At 41.4% G+C, this 21,923-nt stretch overlaps 1 protein-coding gene across 2 annotated transcripts in view; it reads left to right on the top strand.

Moving 5' to 3' along the window:
- Nucleotides 1-21,923, top strand: part of ASIC2 (acid sensing ion channel subunit 2) — a 120,241-nt gene that overhangs the window by 34,737 nt on the left and 63,581 nt on the right. Inside the window, exon 1 of one of the 2 annotated variants that reach the window (XM_053454106.1) lies at nucleotides 16,963-18,284. The exons of the other annotated variant lie outside the window; for it this stretch is intronic. Within the exon in view, the coding sequence (XP_053310081.1) occupies nucleotides 17,643-18,284 (642 nt within the window). The 5' untranslated portion in view covers nucleotides 16,963-17,642. Of the gene's footprint in view, nucleotides 1-16,962; nucleotides 18,285-21,923 lie in introns of those variants that run through there. 2 annotated transcript variants of the gene reach the window in all.

Here is a 21,923-nt window from a genome sequence, read left to right as displayed (position 1 = left end):
CGTATTTTATAACGCCTCTCACACAGCAATAGCAGCAGATGCACAAAACCAGGATCAGTCCAAACACCCCGATCATGATCCACTCTGTCACGGTGGACAGTTTGTCGTTCAGTGATCTGTTCTCTTGAACCACTGGTGGACCCGGGAATCTCTCTTCTGTCTGCCCAACACGTTTGACTTCATAGGGAAGAGGAGCGGCGTTAAGCTCCGTCACCAACAGGAACGCAATAGCGATGAAGCTCAGTAGAGCAGCCACTAGAATCAGTTGACGCTGTCAAGCTGAATGCCTGTATGAGACTTTACTCTTCTCACTTACCAACTCCAGCCGTATGACATCATTGGGCTGTTACATCACAATAAATGACTCACAGCTGGGAATCTTACAAACTGAGCTATAGCTGAGATGCTAAAAAATACACAATTTTTAAATGTCAACTATTTGAACAAATACAGCAAATATTTGACCAAGATACCTCTGTGGTGACCACAGGTGTCTTCTTGGTGAAGAGAAATAGGTCTCATTGGAGAAAAAAAGGTGGACTTCTGGAAATGTGGGTCTACCTGTTTGGATAGGTAGACTTTCTAAAACTGTAGTTTGTGTTCTCCTTTGATGGTTTTATCCTTGGGGTCATCCAAGACCTTTTTGAATCCAAAATGTTATGGTGCTTGGAGGATGCAGCTAAAATATTAATCTGTTGCAAGGTGTACTTGGTTAGAGGTTGAGTAAGACCGTTCTAGACCCTTCAGAAGAGGTTTTCATTGTTATTGCCCAACTGAAATCAGATAGTACCATTGAAAGAAAAAAAGGGGTTTGTTTTTTTCTGCTCGCGGGATCTGATTACTTTGTATCAAAGTACCCCACACGGCTGCAAAACGTGGGCACAGAGATATCAAATATTTGTTTCTTCTAGAAGTGACATTAGCCCACGCTTACCAGCTGAGCACAATAACTTGGGACGTGATAATGGGAGGTCTTCTCTGCCAACTCAGTGCCCGTGAGTGACATTATCGGAAGGGATAGAACGAGGGGGAACAAACAGCTTTGTGATAAACTGTTTTCTTGCGTCCCTGAAATGTATAGATCAATAGTAAGTGCTCCACTATACCCTTCACATACTCTTTGTATTTCTTTATATATTTATCCATCTCACCATGAACAATTCGTTAGTCCCGTCTCACCTTCAGCCTTAGTGGATTTTTCTGGATCTAGGTGTACTAATACTTCTAGATAATTTAAGTAGGCAATATCTAGAGGATCGGAATTGTTATCCCGTAATAGAATTAAGTATTTTCTTGTTGAGAACACATTTAAACCTTTATTCTGGAATTGACCCATAGTGAATGTTGAGACGGGGGCAATGGGTGTCAGTTATGGTGATTGGGAGGCGTTATGGGGGATTTGCCCGGTGTGCCAGGTTGGTAGTCAATGCCTGGTAACAATGTATTAGAATGTTCACAAATTGCCTCTACTGGTAAAAGTTATACAATGTAGGGTTCAAGTTGAAGCCAAAGAAATTAAAACAACGAATCTCTAAGGATATGGGTTTATTTGCAGGACAAGGAACAACTACATAATCTGGGTGCTTCTGAGGCTTGATAATCCTGCTTGTGGCCATTGCTACCCCTCTTCATCTTCCTCATCTTTGTCCTCCTCCTCTGTATGACATCATTGGGCTGTTATATCACAATAAATGACTCACACCTGGGAATCTTACAAACGGAGCTATAGCTGAGATTCTAAAAAATACACAATTTTAAATGTCAACTACTTGATCTAATTATTTTAATATAGCAAATATTTGCGCTTAAATGATTTATATTTTTTATATTCAATAAATGTATTTTAATATAGCAAATATTTGCATTTAAAATTATTATATTTTATATATTTAAAAAATTGATTTTAATGTAGCATATATTTATAGCAAAATGTTTGTGAAAACCTAAAAGTTCAGGCCATTAACCTGACTCACCCAGCTTTTGCTCCGACTTTCAACTCTTTCCTAAGAGCCGGAATATTTATTGTGATGCACTTGCGTTATCATTTATTATTATATATTGTTTCATATAGCCATACCTGGGAACTCAAACAGAGCTTACAATCTGCGACAGTCTGTTTTTCCACATTTAACCCTTTCTAGAAAGGCCTTTTTTTAGGGTTTTGGGATAGACCACCTTTGATATGTACAAGGGTCCATTCTCTGGGTGTGTAGGTAATACCTCTTTTTGTAAATGAAAGATCACAAGCTTTGATCTCTTTGAAAGTCCAGGAACGGGAAGCTTCTTAATTAGGAGACAATAACCAGGCGATCCTTTCGGCTCAATCCATATTAATCCATATTAACTGCTTCTCCTAAATGCCGTTGTAAAGCATGTCACAGACTTCCCACCTTCTAATCCGCTATCAACCAGCTCTGCTGTCCTCTCTAACCCCCTTATAGAGCTCACAATGTCTCCTATGGACACCCAACGCTGTCCTTCACTCCACCCCATCCATGGCCAACCCTGCACTCTATCTAAAACGTACCACCTGATATTAACTGGACACATCACCAGAATTATAGTTTCTTGTACCGCTGAATACCCAAAACTTTTTTCTAACAAACGTCATTGATAATATTTTTCTGGAGATCTTTGCCTTCTTTGAATTAGTGAATTCCATATATTTTATTATATATCACTGTGCTGTTAAAACAAATAAGACTAAACATTAAAGAAATATAGCTGCCCTTACATCATGTTTCTATGTATCAAAAACTTTTTTTTCACACTGATTTAAAAATGAGTGGAAAATTAACTTGGGTTTTTCAAACTGTATGACGAGGCTCCCCTCTGGTGTTGAGAAGTCAGTCCTGCATCTCTGCGCTCATGGATGTTTGGAGTGGTTTGAGAAACGGTTGTACTCCTGCCTCTATAGAATAGATACCGCAGCCCGGTGTATGGAATACATATTTAATTGAACATTTTGGGCTTTCTTAAGTATGGGGCATTCTTATTAATAATTACGCTTGCACCAAAAAGCATTTCTCACACCTGTTGTCCTTATTCCATATCACCTCATCCTGTTCTGACTTTAAGCTAAACGTCCAGCTTTTGCTGTCCCTATAAGTCAGTTCTAGTTTTTTCAGACCCTTTGAATGTAAGGACTGTAAAAAGCGATGCAGGAATTGTTGGCGCGTGCCTTTAGGTGCGACCCCTTCTTTCTGTCTCTTCGTACCGGTTCAAAATAGTTTAGAAGGGGCCCTTCCAACCTGAATCCAGGTCCAGGTCCAGGTCGGAAGGGCCTTTCTAAACTATTTTGAACCGGCGCGGGTGTAATTGTGTGTGTGTGATGATGGATGTGTAATTTTGTGTGTGTGAGCATAAATGTGTACTTGTGTGTGTTTTAGTGTGTGTGTGAGCATGGATGTGTAATTGTGTGTGTGTGAGAGCATGCATGTCTACTTGTGTGTGTTAGTGTGTGTGTGAGTATGGATGTGTACTTGTGTGTGTGGGCATGAATGTAAAAGTGGGGTGAGATGGAGTGTGTGTTAGTAAGTATGAGTAAGTGTGTGTAATTTGTGTGTTTACATATGTTGTATGTTGGAAGAGGGGGCAAGAGGCAAAGAAGGCACAGACCAGTTGTGTGGGGCTAATGATGGCACAGACTAGCTGTTTGCGGGCCCGGGGTGGTTTCTAGTTACACCCCTGAAGAGATGCGTTTCAAAATATATCGAAACCTGACAAATATGGGTAACAACTCTTAATAAAGCTTCTAGCTGCTGTTTAATTAGTACATCTTCTAAAACTATCTATTAAAAAGGTAAAAGGCCTTCAATCACATAGGAATCCCCAACTGGAATTCAGGAGAAGACACCGGTGTCCAACAAAAACCCTTGCCTTTGTGTCTCTGAGAGGAACCGGGTTGAATCAGCGCCGTGGCTATGGATTTTGTCAGCTAAAACTGACATCTTGGATAACTTTCAGAAAAAATTGAGGTTTGTCAGTAAAGCAGTTTGCCTGAGGGATGTGGATGAAGACAAACAACTTATCAAACGTTTGGGGTCACTGAGCTGTTTTCGTGGAAAACAAGGAAATTTCTGGCTGTAACATAATTACAAAAGTGTTTTCTGACCATCAATTAGCCTTTTAAACTTAAACTTGGATCAGTGAACACAACGTGCCATTGGAACACAGGAGTGATGGGAGTGATAAAGGGCCATTGGAAGACAGGAGTGATGGGAGTGATAAAGGGCCATTGGAAGACAGGAGTGATGGGAGTGATAAAGGGCCATTGGAGCACAGGAGTGATGGGAGTGACAAAGGGCCATTGGAACACAGGAGTGATGGGAGTGATAAAGGGCCATTGGAACACAGGAGTGATGGGAGTGATAAAGGGCCATTGGAACACAGGAGTGATGGGAGTGATAAAGGGCCTCTGTACGCCTATCGAGAGATTCCATTAAAAATCATTTATTTTTATAGTTTTGAACCAAATAATTTATTTTTTCCAGAATAACAATTTTAACTTCGACCCCCCAAAAGAGCTCTCTGTCTCTTGCACGACGACCTTGTTTATGTTAATCTTGCATAGATTTCTAAAAACTCCATCGTTAACTAAGTTTAAAAACCCCAAGGCAATATTTTAAATGGTAGGAACAAAATAGTCAGTAGATCAATTCAATTTTATTTTATTTTCCTTTACAAACCCAAGAAAATCAGCCTCCGTCACATACAGTAGCGACTTAAGCAAGAATGTATTTGACCACCACGGAAAAGAGTTCTAAAAAAAAGATTGCTGTAATAATTTTATGATTAAGTGTGAACGGCGTTTTTTCTAGGACAATTTTCTGCATAACTGGTGAGAAAGCCAGTCGTTTTCGATTTCGAGACTTCATGCCGCGTTCTCTGAGATGTAAGAGTCAGTAATGTGACATTACAAGCCTTGTGAAGTTTGTAGCTTTAATTTCGAGAGCATCCTTCTCGCGGGACCTGTATGATTAATCCTCACCTTGATCAGTTCTGGCAGCTTTAGAATGATGAATGAGGTGAAGGGAGAGGAGTTCTGAGCATGGGGAAATGGATATGGCCGTAATGGCCCAAGAGAAGATGGAGTCTTTAGTTGATGTTGATATTTTTTTATTGGGTCAACGTGATGTAAAGTCACATTAGCTTTTAGGACGTCAGAGGTCTCTTCTTCAGACTTCAGTTTTTTTCTCCTTTTCATCTGAAGAGACCTAGTAGAAGCTTTATGTGACTTTACATCTTTTTCTACGCTGGCCCAATAAATGGTATCAAGGTTGCCTAGAGTCTCATCTACTTGAACCTTTTCTTTCTGGTGAATTTTCCTAAAATCTATGATGGGTCCAGATCTTCTCATCCTTTGATGGAAGAGGTCACTTCACGTGGTCACTTGTCCAGCCTTTTATTTGAGAATAAAAAAAATTGTATGTTTTGTGTATCTTTTGGTTCTTGTGTCTTGAAAAAACAAAGTTTCGAAGTCTTAAACTTTTTGATTAAAGGGGTCGACAAAAAAAGTATTTGCACTTCTTTGATCGGCCACTAGATGTAGCTGTTTGACCAAAAAAATAAGTAGATAATTCCAACATTCCGAATATACGCCGGATAATAAAAAAAAAGAAATTCATAGACTTCAAAAGAAATCAAACATCTTCTTTGTACTTCAGAAAATAGTAGGATTCTGCAAATGCCACAGTTTAGATCCCTTGGAACATTGAACCAAATCCAGAAAGTTTTCAAATCAAATCGACCTGTGATTTAATGAAAAAATGGGGGGGGGGGCGGTCACAGGTTTGAGTTTATTTATTTGAAATCTTAGCCTTTACTGTGTCCTAGAAAATAAGACTTTTGCATTAATTTTGCCATATTTGTATTTTTCCAAGACGAGCGTTTAGAAGTTCCTATAGCAAGCGGGTCTACATATAAGCCTGGAACATCAGACGCAAGTTCTCAACTATCACACTTAAGGTTTTATAGATCTCCTTATTTAATCACAGAAACAATCCATCAAACCGTCCGATCCATTAACTGAGCGATCTCGGTTCAAGGACAGATATCCATAAAACCTGGTTAAGTGACGCAAAAGGGCTGGAATCCTTAATAAGGGTTGTACTCTTTTTTTATATAATCCCCTCCGACGCCTGTAAAAAAAAACCTTGAATGTAGGCGCCATAAAAATTCTGAAATTAACCTGTTCATCTCCTGCACATTATTTAAATATAACTATATTTAACAGTTGTATGCAGAAAATGATATTATGTATTGAGTAGATAATGCTAGTTGTACAAAAAAAGCTAGTTGTATTATTTTTTTTTTATAAAAGTTTAGTAAAATTTAGTAAATTTAGTTATGGAGAAAGCTGTGACGGTGACAGTTCCCCTTTAAGCAGTCATTTGTTGGGTCAACATGTCACTTTGTTCTAGGCTATGCATGTTGCGTGTAGTATGAGTTTTGTCTCGATGTGGTTACTTGGCATGTGCGTGCTATGCTTCCATGTGCTCCAAAGCATGACAAAAAGCCTCAGACTGCGCCTGTCTTGATATTAAGTGACAGCTCCTTGTACCCACCCTTCCCGCTGCCCTCGCTGTGACACTTCAGTCTGATTATTAAATGTACTCCCTGCAGCATGAGCCTAACAATCATACAAAGCTCCTGTCTATAGCCTTAGCAGCGGCATTTACATCTTTATATTTAAATGCCATATTTTCAAGAAATATGTTATAGAGGTAATAGATCCAAAAGACTAGATATTTTATATATATATATATTATGTTATTGAAGGATATTGGTGACCAATAGCCAGAAATCCTGAAATTCTGCATTTCAAGGTATACATTTGCTGCAGGTGTCCAGGTTAGCAAAAAAAGACCACTTAAGTCTTACGATCACCCTGGGTCTTTAACCACTGTATGGAAACCCCTGCCTATGAGATGATACTGATCTATATTAAGTCTTTATTGTAAGAATTTTGGTTGCCCTTCCACTTGACGTGCATCTGCCCCGTACATGCATTGTCTTCATTCTTTGAAGGACTTAATATTCCTACCGCAATACTTCCCAAGACCTTGAAATCTCCCCCCAGCACGGCCAGCGATGGGACAGGATCTGGCAGCTGTTCCACAGGAGGGGGAGAAGCAGATGTTGAGGGCAATTTCTTCTCAGTGGTGAGAAAAAGAACAAAGATGGTCAGGGGTCAAAGCTAAAAATACAGGTGGGTGATGGATGATCCCCCCATCCCTATGGTTCCAACAGATCGCTGTATTTTGTTTGTGATACTCAGTCTGTAAGAGTGAGTATGTGTATTCTGTGTGTGTGCTAGATATGGGAGGGGGCAAGTACCGTGGGGGGCATTTGGCTTTACTCGCCCCTTGGCCAGAAGGCGTATGATGGTAATGATGTCATATAAACCAGCTTCTTTAGACCCAAGTAAAACAGGGAGCAGAAGATCCCTGGGTCCTCCCACCAGGTAAAAAGCTTGAAGGTGGTGAAGGTCTTGCTCCAGTTGCAGCCACATACCCTGCGGCCTCTATTATCACCCTACCGTTGAAGTCAAATCCAAGATGGGATAATCAGACTTCCAGCGTTAAGCATCCTAGAGACACTTTCATAAGGCGAAGCTAATTGCATCAGAAATGCCCTCCCCAGATTTTGTACTCAACCAAAGGACATTTTTTCATTCCCTGGTATATGATTCCCTGTTGAAACACAAAGAGATTGTGATCAGACTAAAATTATTCAAATTAAACACAACTGCTTTGATAAAGTGTAATTACTCATCTGCTTCAAGAATCCAATCTGCCTCATTTATATTATGAGCCGCATACATCGAGTTAGCAGTTATTTTACCAAAAAAACGTTACCCTCTCAGAAAGGTAAAATGTCTCCACCAGCTGATAAGCTAAAGGTGCGTGTACACATCCAGGGTCTCACGGTGGGCTTTTCTACTTCTAGAACATACAAAGGACGTTCATCGTTCTATTATCCTTGAAAACAATATCTTTTTTTTCGTAGTCCAGTTGAACTCAAGTTGGGCTGGATAGCAACCTTCTGAAAGTGGACATCCTCAAGGACCTACCGTCGGTCAACAGTGTTTGTTCCACTCGTGTCGTATGTCAAAATCCTTGAGGATTTTCTTTAAGAGCTTCCCACCGACCATCAGTGCCAAGTTGTGTAGAACGTATTTACACATGCGATGGATAGAGTTGACTTGAGTGATGGAAGGTCAATGTCCTGGTTCCTTGTAGGAAGAGGTTGGCCAGGATAGCAGCTCAATGACATCACTGTTCTCCTTTTAGATACTTGGCTGATACATTGACCTCTCTTCGAGCGTCATGTATGGCAATTCAGAAGGGAGCAAGTAGAGTGCAGAAGACGTTTCCAGTCTTAGTGACAGCCAAGATGGTGATCAGGTATATTTTATACCTTAGAGGTGTAACCGGAGGTAGAGCTTATAGATGAGTCCTTCAGGGCGTTTATCCAACCTTTGGCAAAGCTTACTTTATGTCACCATCTGTTATGGAACTCACACGTTTATCATTTTTACAGGGTTTAGATAAATTGAAGATATTTCTTGTATGTTAACAATGTTATCAGATGTAAAATGCATCTTTCCGCTAGGAGAAGAGTTAACATCTTGCAGTGAGAGACGCAGATGAAATCGCAGGTAGCGAGCGGGCGCTCCGAGCGTTCTGTAGACAGACGAGGTATAACGACACCAGCGGGGCTGGAGTTTGAGTGATTGCAGGAAAATGATCCCAGGGATGATTCCGGGTGGAGAAATATCAAAGGCTTTCATTACAGAGCTGTACGGTAGCTGGAAGCAATCAGACTTAATCAGACCCTAGAAAATTTCCTAGACAATCTGTTGGGCCATGGGACAGTTGTTTAAAAACTAATAATGTTCTTCAAAGGAAATTGCTCACATACAGCAATGGGTTCACTTGGCATCTGTTTCATGTTGCTGCAAAAGCGCTACAAAAACATTAACCCTTTTGGGGGTGATATAGAATGGTATGGAAGGGATGCATAAACTATGGGTGTAAATCATTGGAGTAATTGAGCATGCATGGTGCCGGTATTAGCATATTAAGGTGGCTACCAAGAGAACCTAGTTCAAGCGATGGTGCTTTTCTTTGATGCAGTAGATGTGTACAGCCTACCTCCATATGGTCCATTGTGACCAATCGAACCTCAGTTCCATGCATAGTGGTGGTGGGTTAATGTGCAGATATAAGGAGCAGGTGTTAAGCTTGGTTCAAAACGCCGCCTAAACAAGCATCACCTTATGAAGTTTTTTTCCGACTGCTAACAAAACAATGGATATATAACAAGAATCTAAATATGTTTCAATGTATCAGGTAAGAGTTCCAACAAAGTTTCAGGATCTGTGCATTTCTGTAAACTGGTGCCCATTTTTAACGCATGTGATTTTTGTTCATTAAAATAAGGGTTTTCACTAATTGCGGTAGAATTTATGAGTTGAGTAGCTGAGGCTCTGGATTTTTGGCTAGGCTGAAAAACACAACAAAGCTCTGAATGGTATATTGTCTCGGTGCTGTCTGGGTCATTCTCAGATTCTGTCAATGAGGAGCAGTGGCCGGGAAAACGGAGTCTTATAGCGATTGCTACTGGAACTGGCCAGGGAACTACCCTGAACGGTTTACCCTTGACCTTGAGGGTAAATGAGAATCGGTTAACCTTCAGCTCTTCCGCTGTTGGTATTCTACAAATAACTCCCTCAATGTACAAGAGAAGTCCTAGCACACGTCTCTACAGATGCATGAGCCCCATAAGACTAAATTAGAGGAGGACGGCTGTGAGTTGTCTGTTACGGCACCATTCTTTCATGTCTCGGCGAGTCATGGTCTAAAACTACATTGGTCGTTACGCTGGCGAGCCCTGGGCAGAACATGCCGACACAGGGTCCCAATTCTGTCCAATCTTATTGCCCTGTGGCTAAGATTTTCCATCAAATGCCTCCTTATTGTGAATTTTGCAATTAAAGAACGTAAAGACCATAAAAGACTCTCTGCAATTCCGTTGCCAATGGTAACAAAATAATACTTGTTTGCATTTTCAAACTATGTCATCTTCTCAGGGGGCTGCAGTCTGTGTCTTCATTAACTTCAGCGTTCAGAGAAACGCATCTGCAATCTGCCAACACCAGCCTCTCGAACCCTTATGGGCATGATGTGCGCCCTCACTAAAAAAAAAAAAGGCAGCTTTAGGGGCTAAAGGATCTAAAAAGGAAAGTTCAAAAGAAAAAAATATTTCAACATAAACCCCCAGCGCTGTATACGAGTGCTGTGTATTATTATTGAGCCTTCTGCGCTAGGCTGGTCGTATGTATGTAATGTTACCATGGCTTCTGCGATCTACTGCTGTTGCTAGGCAATGCAATGTTACCATGGCTTCCGCGACCCACTGCTGTTGCTAGGCAATGCTTCCAGACAGGCAGCCATGAATACTTTGTTACTTAACCAATTCTGCTCCGTGTGAAACGAACAGGAAACAGGATACAATTTTTGGGCCGAGACGTCAAACTCCATACATCTCATAGCTATGCCTGGATTCCGTGGCTAGGCTTAAACCCCAACAGCCCATGACAAAAATACATTGGCTTATTCGGGATCACTGCTTAGTGGACGGACCCCTAAAGTGCCAATTAGCTACATGGACTGTTTGTGTACTAAAGGTTTGCAACGTGCGCTTATCTATCCATGCACTTGCCGCTCACGCCAGCTGGTAAGGGATCGCATATACGTCACAGAAGAAGACGGACTGGAGTTCACCCACTTGCCCTCCCTGACTGCCTGTCTGATAAAAAAAATGTCCTTAATGGTCTCGCGGCTCCATACCCATCCCTCGCTCGTTGCTTTTAATTCCGTTTTAATTGCTTGCAAATAACAACTTGCTTCCTGGGCTTCTCTTTTAAATTACAGCAGGGTAATTAGGTTATTACTAACATGTATTTCTCTAACGAGACTCACTTGTAATCCTCCCATTGAGACAGGTCAACATGGCCTCCCGTGGTCTTTGTATTTAAAGGGAGTGGGTGGCGAGGTATGTAACAGCACATCAATTAAGGTGAACATACTTTCATGATGGAACATCATTCATACCCCATGCTGGCCAATTTCCTAGCTACAAATAGAAGAAAGGTTATTGCTTATATATGCTTGTCAACCACATATTTACCATCAGATTCAGGACTGGTGGCAGCTATGCATTTTCTTACATATATACACATATATATATATATATATATATATATATATATATATATATATATATATATATATATTTCTGTATGGCACGTGCACTATAAAGGGAAATGTTCATTAAAGAAGAAAAACAGCCACCTTGCAAGGGAGTATTGATTTTAATGCTGCACTGCAGTATAGAATTTTTGTAACTACTCACAACAGAGAATAAATCAATTTGAGGAAATCTACTAAAGTCTGATTTATGGAGATATTTCATTACTGTTAAAAACAACGTTCCGTTTCCTACTTGTTAGACGACAACCCGAGCCGCTGAGGACTTTAACTCACATTATGCTGGTAGCTTTTCGCCAGGTGAGGATTGTGAGAGTTGGGCCAAAGGTTGTCCATCCCTGTTTTAGACAACCTAACGAGGAAGTTCATGGTTCCTCATTAATGAAAGCCGTAGTTGGACAAACTCCCATGACCCTCACTAAGGCTATCTCAGATCCCTCAGCTGCTACTCTACAACTCATTGTGTTACCTCTCTAATTAAGATCATTAGCTATTGACCAAGTGCCTTCTCAATTGTGTATTTTACCAACCTCAGCCCAACAGCAAAGAGTAAAAGTCTCATTATTGTAACCGCTTGTTTATTATCAAGTCAAAGTGGAGCATAAAGGTTAGGATGATACATTCTGATATAATGTGCATTAATAGAGAACGACAGTGACGACCATTCCACCACGGAATGTAAAAGCACTGCAGATATTACTCTTTTCGTGTTTCTGCTTCTGGATGTAAGCCTGGCTCCGGCTGACAGAGGTTGGAACATCTCCACCTCTAATATACGCCACACATAAACCAGGGCAGGGAACACAGCAGTGACTCTTCATAGAGAGGAACCCTGGATAAAATATTGTGGCGTCAGACCCCGGTCGGTGCGCTGAGATGCAGAGGCGTCCGTAAAAACACACATAAGGGGAGACAGCAAAGGAGAGATAACGAGAATCCTTCATGATTGGTATTCGCAGTGGACAACGAACAAAGCTTGTAATAATTTGTGACAGATATATAAGCAGCGAGCTCATATGAGATAATTTCCGAAGTGCCCCAGAGGTGTCATCAAGTAGTTTATGGTTGGAGGATGGATATTTGGAAGTGTATGAATGGGTGAACCCCCCCCCTCCCCCGAACTAAGAAATATATATCATGGAGTGAAACGTTATTGCTGTGATGAAGTTCAGTGAAGGTATTCCTAAATTCCACACGGCAGCGAGGGACACACTTTTCCTTAACTCCATCATGAACTACAAGGAGGTCCATGAATAGGGCCACATCCTTAATTTTAGAGATACGGAATACAGAGTGAAATGCAAGTATATGCATTTTATCCATAGAAGGGACAGGGATACTATAGTCAGAGATAAGCAAACATAACCTAAACCAGGCTGGGTCAAAATGGTCAAGGCCAAGGAGACAGGGAATAGAGCGAACAGAAACCCACAGAAACTGACCACCTGCTGTGGGGTTTTTATACCTGTAGAAAATGAGCCATGCCTTCGGCACACTTCCCCAACCGCTGCCCACCTGGAGGACAACAGTGACAACAGCATTTAGGGCATGGAAATGACCCTATTACCCCCTACCATGAAGACAGAGACTGAATGCTTCTGGTCGCATAACACATGCTAGCGGTACAGTTGAGTGGAGAAGAGCCGAGGGAGCAGGACTACCTGGCCAGGTATGTGACAACTCTGTAAGGGATAGGTCAGTAATCACAGTTCAGATTTGTAGAGAATGATGATGTTGGAAGACCTAGAGTTGACCTTAAACCAAAGTCCACAGAGGAATCCAGACATGGAATGCAATGGATACCATCATTAAAAAGAGATGTGAGAAGAAGCTTTCATAGTAGCAGAGCAGATGGGCCGATTGGTCATTATTTTGTGTAATGGGTAAGCCAAATCTATTAAGAATTAGTTGGGGAGTACCAAAATGGCAAATATCCAATAGAAGAAATAACCCTTTCCTTTGGACAACCATGAAATATGAAAGTTCTGTTAGCCTACGTGAAATGGTAAGATATTAGTACATTTAGAACCAGAATTCTGCTGCAATTAAACCTGTCTGAGGTTTTGACTCTTCCTGCCCAATCTTAGCAGGTGGGTTTCACATCTCCTCCACCAAGATCTGGCCAAGTTTCAGTATCACAGCTGCGGCTTAGAATGAAAAGAAAAGGACTGAACAAAAACTCAACAAACAGCACCTGTGGCCATTGAATATGGAAGATCTAGGATATTCAATTAATAAACATTATAAATCAAAATGCGTATACAGGGTTAACCAAAACCTCGGAATAAAACAGCATATGCCATCTAAAAGTTTCAAGAAAGGTTTGTCCTGGAGAAAGAAAAACAAAAAAATGTTATTTAGATTTTATGAAGACTCAAGTTTTAAAAGACTTTTAAAAAAAAAATCTTTTATATACACCATTCACTGGGATTGTTCCAAAATTCACATTTGGTATTTAGCACCAGTGATGGTAACAAAGTGTCAGACAAATGCAATGGTCTCCAACGACTGAGGATTCTATCTTCTGTACCTACATTCCAAGCAGGGTTGTAACTTCCATGGGCTTCCAGAACACTGATACGATGTCAGCATGGGGCAGATCGTTTATGGCTCTGGTACCAACCACAGTCTTCTACTACTCTGTCTTACCCTGAGCTGTGAAAAATTGGGCGACTATGTGACTATCAGTTTGGGTAATTACTAAATAAAACTCTGCTCCGGACACAAAGGGATCCAGTTTGGTACCAGCTACCCACCAAGCTGGGCTATAAGGCAGAGTTTCTACTGAAGTGCATGAGTTGTCCGACACAACAAAATTATGTATTTGCCAACTGGTTAAAATTAAAACCACTCCACGTGTAGAGCATCCCTCCAGCAACTCACACATGACCTGCATTAAAAAGGAGTTTATTCAGCAAATCCAAGGTAATTTAGACAAACGGGACTTTTCTTGCTGATTGCTCGATTTTTAGTTGGCCAAGGAACGCTCTTTACCCATTTTGCATTTTATGCCTCCTCTTGTGCCTGGAAGAGTTTTTCGTCTTCCACCCTATAATACTCTTCGTTTGTCGCGTTCTAATAATGTACCGAAACGCCCTATATCTTTCATTTCAGATCAAAGCTCGTGCGATCTGTATTCATTAAACACAGAGGAAGTTTAGAAATCTCTGTGAATGCTTTAAACGGATTAGTGCGGTAAAGTGTCTTGGACCTTTTCGTGAGTAAAGTAAGGACCTTTTAATGTAAACATCTTAGAGGAGCATATAATCTTAAACATATTCCTTTTACGAGCCTAGAAACGCATGCTGGGCTCTCACAGTATATATCTGCTTCGCTTATTATTATTATGTATGTTACCAAAGAGATTCTATGTTTGCCAAGATTCCTGACAGTGAGATTTGTCTATGTAAGAATGCAGAAGAAGATATAGATGCTACCAAGCTGTTTGTTTGAGAAGATCGTTAAGACATTAAAGGTGATCTATGTCAGCATCTATATGCTTTTTCCAATCGAGATTCAGCACTCATGTCAACTTCAGCGTTCCAGATCTATGAACCCACAACATTTTCTTCTCCATTCCTTTAGGACCATGTCAAGACTCACAACAGTTCTCCTGCACTCCCCCACTCAGTTGACATACCCCAAAGCTCAGTTCTAGGACCCCTTCCATTCTCACTTTTTACTGCCCCCCTCGACAAACTAATGTAGCCCTTTGGCTTACAGCACCACCAATGACCACCAAAGACAATCAGGTCTACTATTCTTCCTCTGATCGCTCTCCTTCCATCTTTGATCGTGTCAATAATTGCCTAATTTGTAACTGAACGTCTGTACAATTCCTCGAATGCAATCTCTCTAAAACTGAATTTCCCCACCCGATGATATAACATTTAACAGTTACGCAAAACTATATATTAAGCGACTAGGGTTGTATGTGCATGGCCCGTGTGTGTAAGGCAACTTTTGGTTTTGTGAGTTGCGTGTTAAAAAAACATTAAAATTAATTAAAAAGATGAATTCATTAAAATGAATTTACAGATTTCCATGCGCGCTAGTTCCAGACAATGTCTTGCTTGCTACGTCGATGTGACAACGGTGTTGTATTACGAAAAAACTCTATTTAGCATTTTGTTTCTCTTTTAACCCTTTCACCTTTTACTTTTTTTTTTTTTTACCTCTGCACTCTGTGGGTTAAAATGTCTACTTGATACAAAGTAATAAAAGTGTGCACTTCAGCAACAGTCCACCTGGGGGAGTAGTGTTATAGTTCTACTTTATTCCAAAAAATGTACACAATCATACCGCGGAGTATCTCTTAATGCCTTAAATGTTACATAAAAATGGCACAAACGGCCATCGAGAATTAAGAATGATTCCCCTGGTCACAGATTGTGTTGAAAAAGCCCCATTTCTGTTCTTTGTTATGTCCCTGTGGCTAGTTTTCCTTTCTAAAGATGTGTGTCTCTCATGTAATAATAGTCCAGTATTAGCACTGGTTTCTTTAACACTGTTACACAGTTTACTTAATAACATGACGGTGTTAATCAGGCAGGTTCTCTTTGTCTCAGCCAAACCTTTGGCTTGCGGGAAGAAAGAAGAGAGACGTGTCAGCTTTCTAATCTGCACAAAGCAACACTAATTAATAGAAGTGATTACGTGTGTTGAAAAGAACATAATCTCTTCGTTAGAGAAGGTGATGAAGGTAGATGTAACGGCGTTGGCAATAGCGATAACGAAGCCTCAGTTGCTTAATTAAATAATTAGCACTTAGGGCCAAAAAAAAAACAGTCTATAGGGAGTGAGCCACGCTGTAGTCCAAGGCAGTGAACAGGTTAAGAAACGTTGCGTAGTATAACATGCACAGATGTGTTCCAGGCTGCCTCTGAATTGAAAGGGTTAAAGGGACAAGGAGGGGGGGTAGCGTGTGTCGGAGTGCTCCTGCTTTCTAAGCTTGATGGTAGTTCAGCAAACGCTGATGTACAAAGAGGATTACGGTAATGCAGGATTGCACTGGTGCACAAACAGAGATGCCTGTGTGCAGCAGAGACGGAGAAAAGAGCACCGGACGTGTCGGATGACACCTTAACACAACCGACCGTTCACGCGGGATCGCCTTCTTCAGGCGGGCTGTGCGTCTGTCTCTGTTAATACCGTCAAGTGTTCGGTTTAATGCGTGTTCTAAGGATGCACCCCCTCGGGGAACCCGTCCGTCTGCCCGGTCCGCACAACATCTCAAGCTAAGCATGCTTTGCCTATCCCGGGGAGCAGACGCTATGAGAACTGTCCGCAGTGCTGAACTCACCCAGCTCCTTCCCCCGCCTGGGCTTTGAAAGTTTTGTTTGAGAGAAAAGAGACTTTGCGTTAACGCGAATCAAACCAGCGGAGGCGCAAGGTTTTTTTGGGTTCTTTTAGCCCTTTTTTAATGGGGTGGACACAGCAAGAGGGTATTCAGGATGAATCTGCTGCCCGGTGTCTGAAGCTGTGCCGAACGTGAACCGTGAGCCCCGGCATTGACACACCAGAAAGATTTTTTTCACCTACAGCTTAATGAGGGATGATATCCATCAGCTAGAGACCTTGATCCGGAGGTAACTATGCCAAGATTCATAAGAGTCTAACTAAGATGCTTTGTGTGTTGGGAAGACACGGCGGAGACATAGCTACAGAAATGTCTTCATTTTTGCACCCTTCTTTCCTTGAAGGGGTATAAGCAGTATTTTTATGGTCTGTGCCCCTAGGATTCTATTGCTTTTAATCATCAGAAGAGGATTAGTAGATGAAGGAGAAGAAGAGAAGCTCAGAAGAAGAAGGTGGTAATTAAACAATCGTTAGTGCCAAAGAAATCTTCAAAAGGATTTACTCATAGCTCACCTGCCCAGATCGTCGGGCAAGTTGGCAGTGAAAGAGAGGGGTATTTCTGCTCTGAGCTAACACCTACTTTTTCTTGATGTTTCTCCAAGACGTGGAGATGTCTTCCTATATTTAAAGTGTGTAGGAGACAGAACGCTGATTGTGCAAAGGACCAAGCGCCAGAAAGCACTATTTGAAGTGAGCACCGTCTTTACACCTTCAGAGATAATACGTTTTTGGATGATTGTTCAGCAGGGATATGAATGTTGTGGAGAGTCTTAAAAAAGAGGAAAGGTTAAAGAGAGAGAGTTAATTTGGGAACATTTCTATAAAACAACAAAGAATTGAACCCCCCCCCCATTCTATTGCCAGCCTGGGTCTATCTGGGCAATTACATTTCCGCTGGCATTCTGGACATTGCACTGACTGAATGAATGAGGGGGTGGTGGTGCCCAGCTTTGCTGCCGATGCCCAGAACGAGATGCCCCCCTGCTGGTGAGTCCCTGGGGGAGTGTCATGACTCGAGAAGAGAGGATCCGAGCTCCACCTGGCAGCTGCCCCTCAGGAGCAACCAGAAGAGATGCCCAGGTGGTGCCCCCTCCGCATTGTGCGAGAACGAAGCGTCGCCGTGCCTTATCCCTGCCCTCAGTGGAACATGCCAAGGTCCACGGCCTGAAATATGTGCTTTCGCCAAGGTTGGCGCTCCAACGACGCGCATTCTGGTTCCTCGCCTTTTTCACCTCATTGGGCCTCTTTCTGTCCTGGTCATCCAACAGACTTCTGTATTGGCTTTCTTTTCCTTCGCACACCAGAGTACAGCTGGAGTGGAGCAAAGAGTTGGCATTCCCGGCTGTGACCCTTTGCAACAACAACCCAGTCCGATTTCACCGGCTGAGCAAGAGCGACCTCTACTTCGCGGGTTACTGGTTGGGCTTGTTGCTGGCAAACAGGACAACTCGACCCATGCTGGCAGAGCTGCTGCCAGAGGACAAACACAAATGGTTCCACAAACTGGCTGATTTTCGGCTTTTCCTGCCACCGCGGGACTTTGATGGGATCAGCGTAGGATTCATGGACAGGCTTGGCCACCAGTTGGAGGACATGCTCTTGTCCTGTAAGTATCGAGGAGAGACCTGTGGCCCACACAACTTCTCTACGGTGAGTGTCATCTCCTTCACTTATTGAATACTAGATCGGTTCAGAAGTTCTCCCACGTTAATTGTTTTAACAATTGCTTCAGCTGGAAGGCTGTTCTCAGTATAACTACCCTTTTAGTAGTTTTTTCTCCTATGGGTCTTAAAGTAAAATTCTTCCATCTTGTCTTCTTCACTTGTCTATCAAATTAGTTTATATACCGTGTCTTATTACCATCTTCCGGAGGTGTATTCTGTGAATTATTACCCCCTGCACCCTGTCTGCAGAGTACGGTCAGCTGATTTGGCAGCTCCCCAATTTTGATACACAGATGAGATTTGTTCTTTGTTTGCATGTACGGAATTCACCGGAATTCACCCCGTTATTCTTGCTCGTTCTAAACCTGCATTTTTTTTAAAGATAAATTCCCCATAATGTAGCTTTTTATTATAACTTAAAATATCATTTTTTGTGTCCGTTACCAGGGACCCAGACTTAATTTCCTCTTGGACCTTTAACATCGGTAGGGATTGTAACTAATTAAAGGAAGAGTCTTTATGGAGAGTTTTAGTAATTAATATTTTTGGAATACTGAATTCTCTGTCCTATTCTCACATAGCCAGACTTGGTCTAGAAGCCCGGGATAGTTGTTCTGTATATCTCACATGAAGAATAATTGGGTAATCAGATTAAGGGAATTGCTCAACATTATTTTTTAGACTCAGAAGGGCCTTTTTTAGAGAATTTTTATTATGATTTATGATTTTCTTTTTATTGGAACCAGATCTCGGAATTATTTTTTCCACCCCGTGTATGTCAAGGATAAACCAGATAGAATTATAGCAGAAAGAGCCAAGCTTTATCTATTCTAGACGTCATTTGTAGATCTCTATGTTAAGAGTAGCCAACCTGTAGCCGTTGATGTTGAGCTACAACTCTCATGATCCTTATCCGGTTCCGCTTCAGAATTTTGAACACAAGCAAGAGGTTTACCAACGGAATCAACAATCTTTGGAGAAACATTTTTACTATATGACATCAGAGCTAGTTAGGTGTAGAGCAGGTGAGCACCAGAGTATGATGTCATGTTTCTTCGCCAAGTTATGCATGGCTGCCAACAGTCACAAATTTCTTCGGACAGTCCCAAAAACCTCTCTGCTTTTCCGGCCAGTGTCCAGATTATTGTGAATGCTGTTAGGAAAACAGGGGGTTGCATCCTATGACATCACAAACACCTTACACGGATAATGTATAGAGCATAACGCCCTAGCCAGAGCTTATCATTTAACTCCTTCATCGTTTATCAATGCATTTTCCCACTTAATTTGGATATAGGGTTAATTAAATAAAAATGTTGTTCTAGAGAAGTGAAATGGAGGAGATTATGGATTTTTTGTAATAATCTAATGACAAAAGTGAACCTTATATTTGGTGCAGTGGGAGACGTGTATGTTGTCTAGACAGTCCATATACAGTATAGGGAGGAGCACAGTATAGAAAAAATATACTGCAGACATGATCAGGCACAATGGAAAGCCTTGTTCTATGATAAATATAAAAAATATAAAAATATATAAAAAAAATAAATAAAAACACAATGTGGGTGGGGCATTTGCAAAGAAATGGGAGGAGTGTGGCCAAAAAAAACACATAAAACAAGCTTGAAAATCCTTCTTCTCTGGCTGGAGACGTTTGCCTGGAGCGGAATAACCGCCTGTCTGTACATATAAAGAATAGACTTGTGAGATTTTGGAATCGTTTATAAAGAGAAAGAGGCACTTGGGAAGTGTCTGCGGCTAAATAACCAAACTGATTTCAATAAGAATTGTCAATTATTATTCGCAGCGAAATCACTTGAGATTGCCTTTTATTACCTGTCAAACCTAATAGGGTTTAATGAGTTAAAACTCCTGCAGCTCATCACAGGAATACATTTCAGTATCCGTTACCCACAACCAGCCAACGGCGGCCACCACGCGGCTGTAACTCCGTGCCACTTATGACCCCCGGTCCTCCAGATCTAACAAGAAAAGGAGATCTGTGCGGACGCAGATTGTCTTATCTATACTTCACCCATGAGTATGATGTCATATCACCCTGACATCACTGATAGTGTCACATGGTGGGAACCCTAGAGGAGGACATCTCCTTCTTCTAATCCTGACATGTGTGCTCAACATGTAGGGAGGAACCTGAGGACCCAACAGTAGAAGGCTCAAAACATGTTGATGCCATGTTGGTCCTCTATGATAAGCCATGATTGTCCAAGCAAAAGGAGATCTACGCCATCAATGGTGAGAGCATAGTAGAGGAACGCAGCAGCAGGAGAAGTTGCTAAAGTAGAAATAATTTCTAAAGCAGTAGTAATTCTTCTTCCTGCTATGGGGATGAAGACAAGTATCTTGATGGTGAACCAAATAATTTTAAATGTCCAAAGTTTAAGAACTGATTTCTTAACCTTTTCGTGATAAAACATTGTCATCGAACACACCAGGAGGGCAATCATAATTAAATGTCTCTACTATAAAACTTTTTTTCTCCATAAAAGTATCCTTGTTTGCTGCCCGATGCCATAACCTTGCTAAATCAACCCTACATCCCTAAACGAGTAGCCAGCCTGGTCACCTAGAGCAGTGTTCCTCAACCCTCTCCTCAAGGCACACCTAACAGTCCAGAAGGTATTACTCAGGTATGTCTAAGGTGTTTAAGATGCTTTTGTTTATTAATTTTGCAACACCTTAGACACACCTGAATAACACCTAACTCCTGGACTGTTCCTTGAGGAGAGGGTTGAGGAGCTTCTTGGATCCCAGCTCAAAAACACCAGGGAGGTTCCATGTTTCTGAGCTCTTCGAGGCAGAATGTTTTTGCACATATTATACACTTCTCACCCGCCTGTCTGAACACAGAAATAGCTCCAAACCCAAATGTTTGCAATTAATCTAGAGAGTCAGAAAGATAAACACGCACAAAAAAATACATCTAAATATTTGCAATTGCAACCAGCTGTTTCCTCGGGCTGGAATTCTAAAGCAAATTATGAAATGTTCATCTCTCTCTGCTTGGCATTTGCACAATGGCACAATAATGGCGGACGCATACATGGGCTTACCGATGAAATTATTTCCCGCTATTGATTAAATTAGCAGCCGCTCTGAAAATGGAAGCATATTTCATTTGAGATGACCTTCAGCATTGTCAAGGTGAAAAAAGATGCCTAACATTAAAAAGTTTAAATGACCAGAATCCATCAGAGGAAGCCAAGGTTGATGCCAAGAAGATCATACATTGATATTCATATTGATTTCATATATGTTCTTCAAAAAAATCAAGAAAGGTTAAAAGAGAAAAAAAATTTCACTGTTTTTTTTAGCTGTATTGTTTCTTCTGGCATGTCCATGTCTGGACCACGCCATTGAAACTTTAGGGGGGGGGGGTGGACAGGAAACATCCAGGTAAGAATTCATATTTAATGAAAGGGTGTTGAGGAAACCTCCCATCAGAAGTGGTAGAGGTTAACACAGTAAGGAATGTAAATATGGATGGGATAGGCGTATGAATGAAGACGAGACCAACGACTGATTAAGGTTTGAGTCTTTACAGCAGGAGAAACGGGCAGACTAGACGGGGCTGAACGCATCTGATCTGCCGGTGAAATGCATG

The sequence above is a fragment of the Spea bombifrons genome, chromosome 13 (genome assembly GCF_027358695.1).
Source record: "Spea bombifrons isolate aSpeBom1 chromosome 13, aSpeBom1.2.pri, whole genome shotgun sequence".
Classification (NCBI taxonomy): domain Eukaryota; kingdom Metazoa; phylum Chordata; class Amphibia; order Anura; family Pelobatidae; genus Spea; species Spea bombifrons.
Note: the sequence above shows the minus strand (reverse complement) of the source record. Positions and strands in the feature narration are given on the sequence as shown.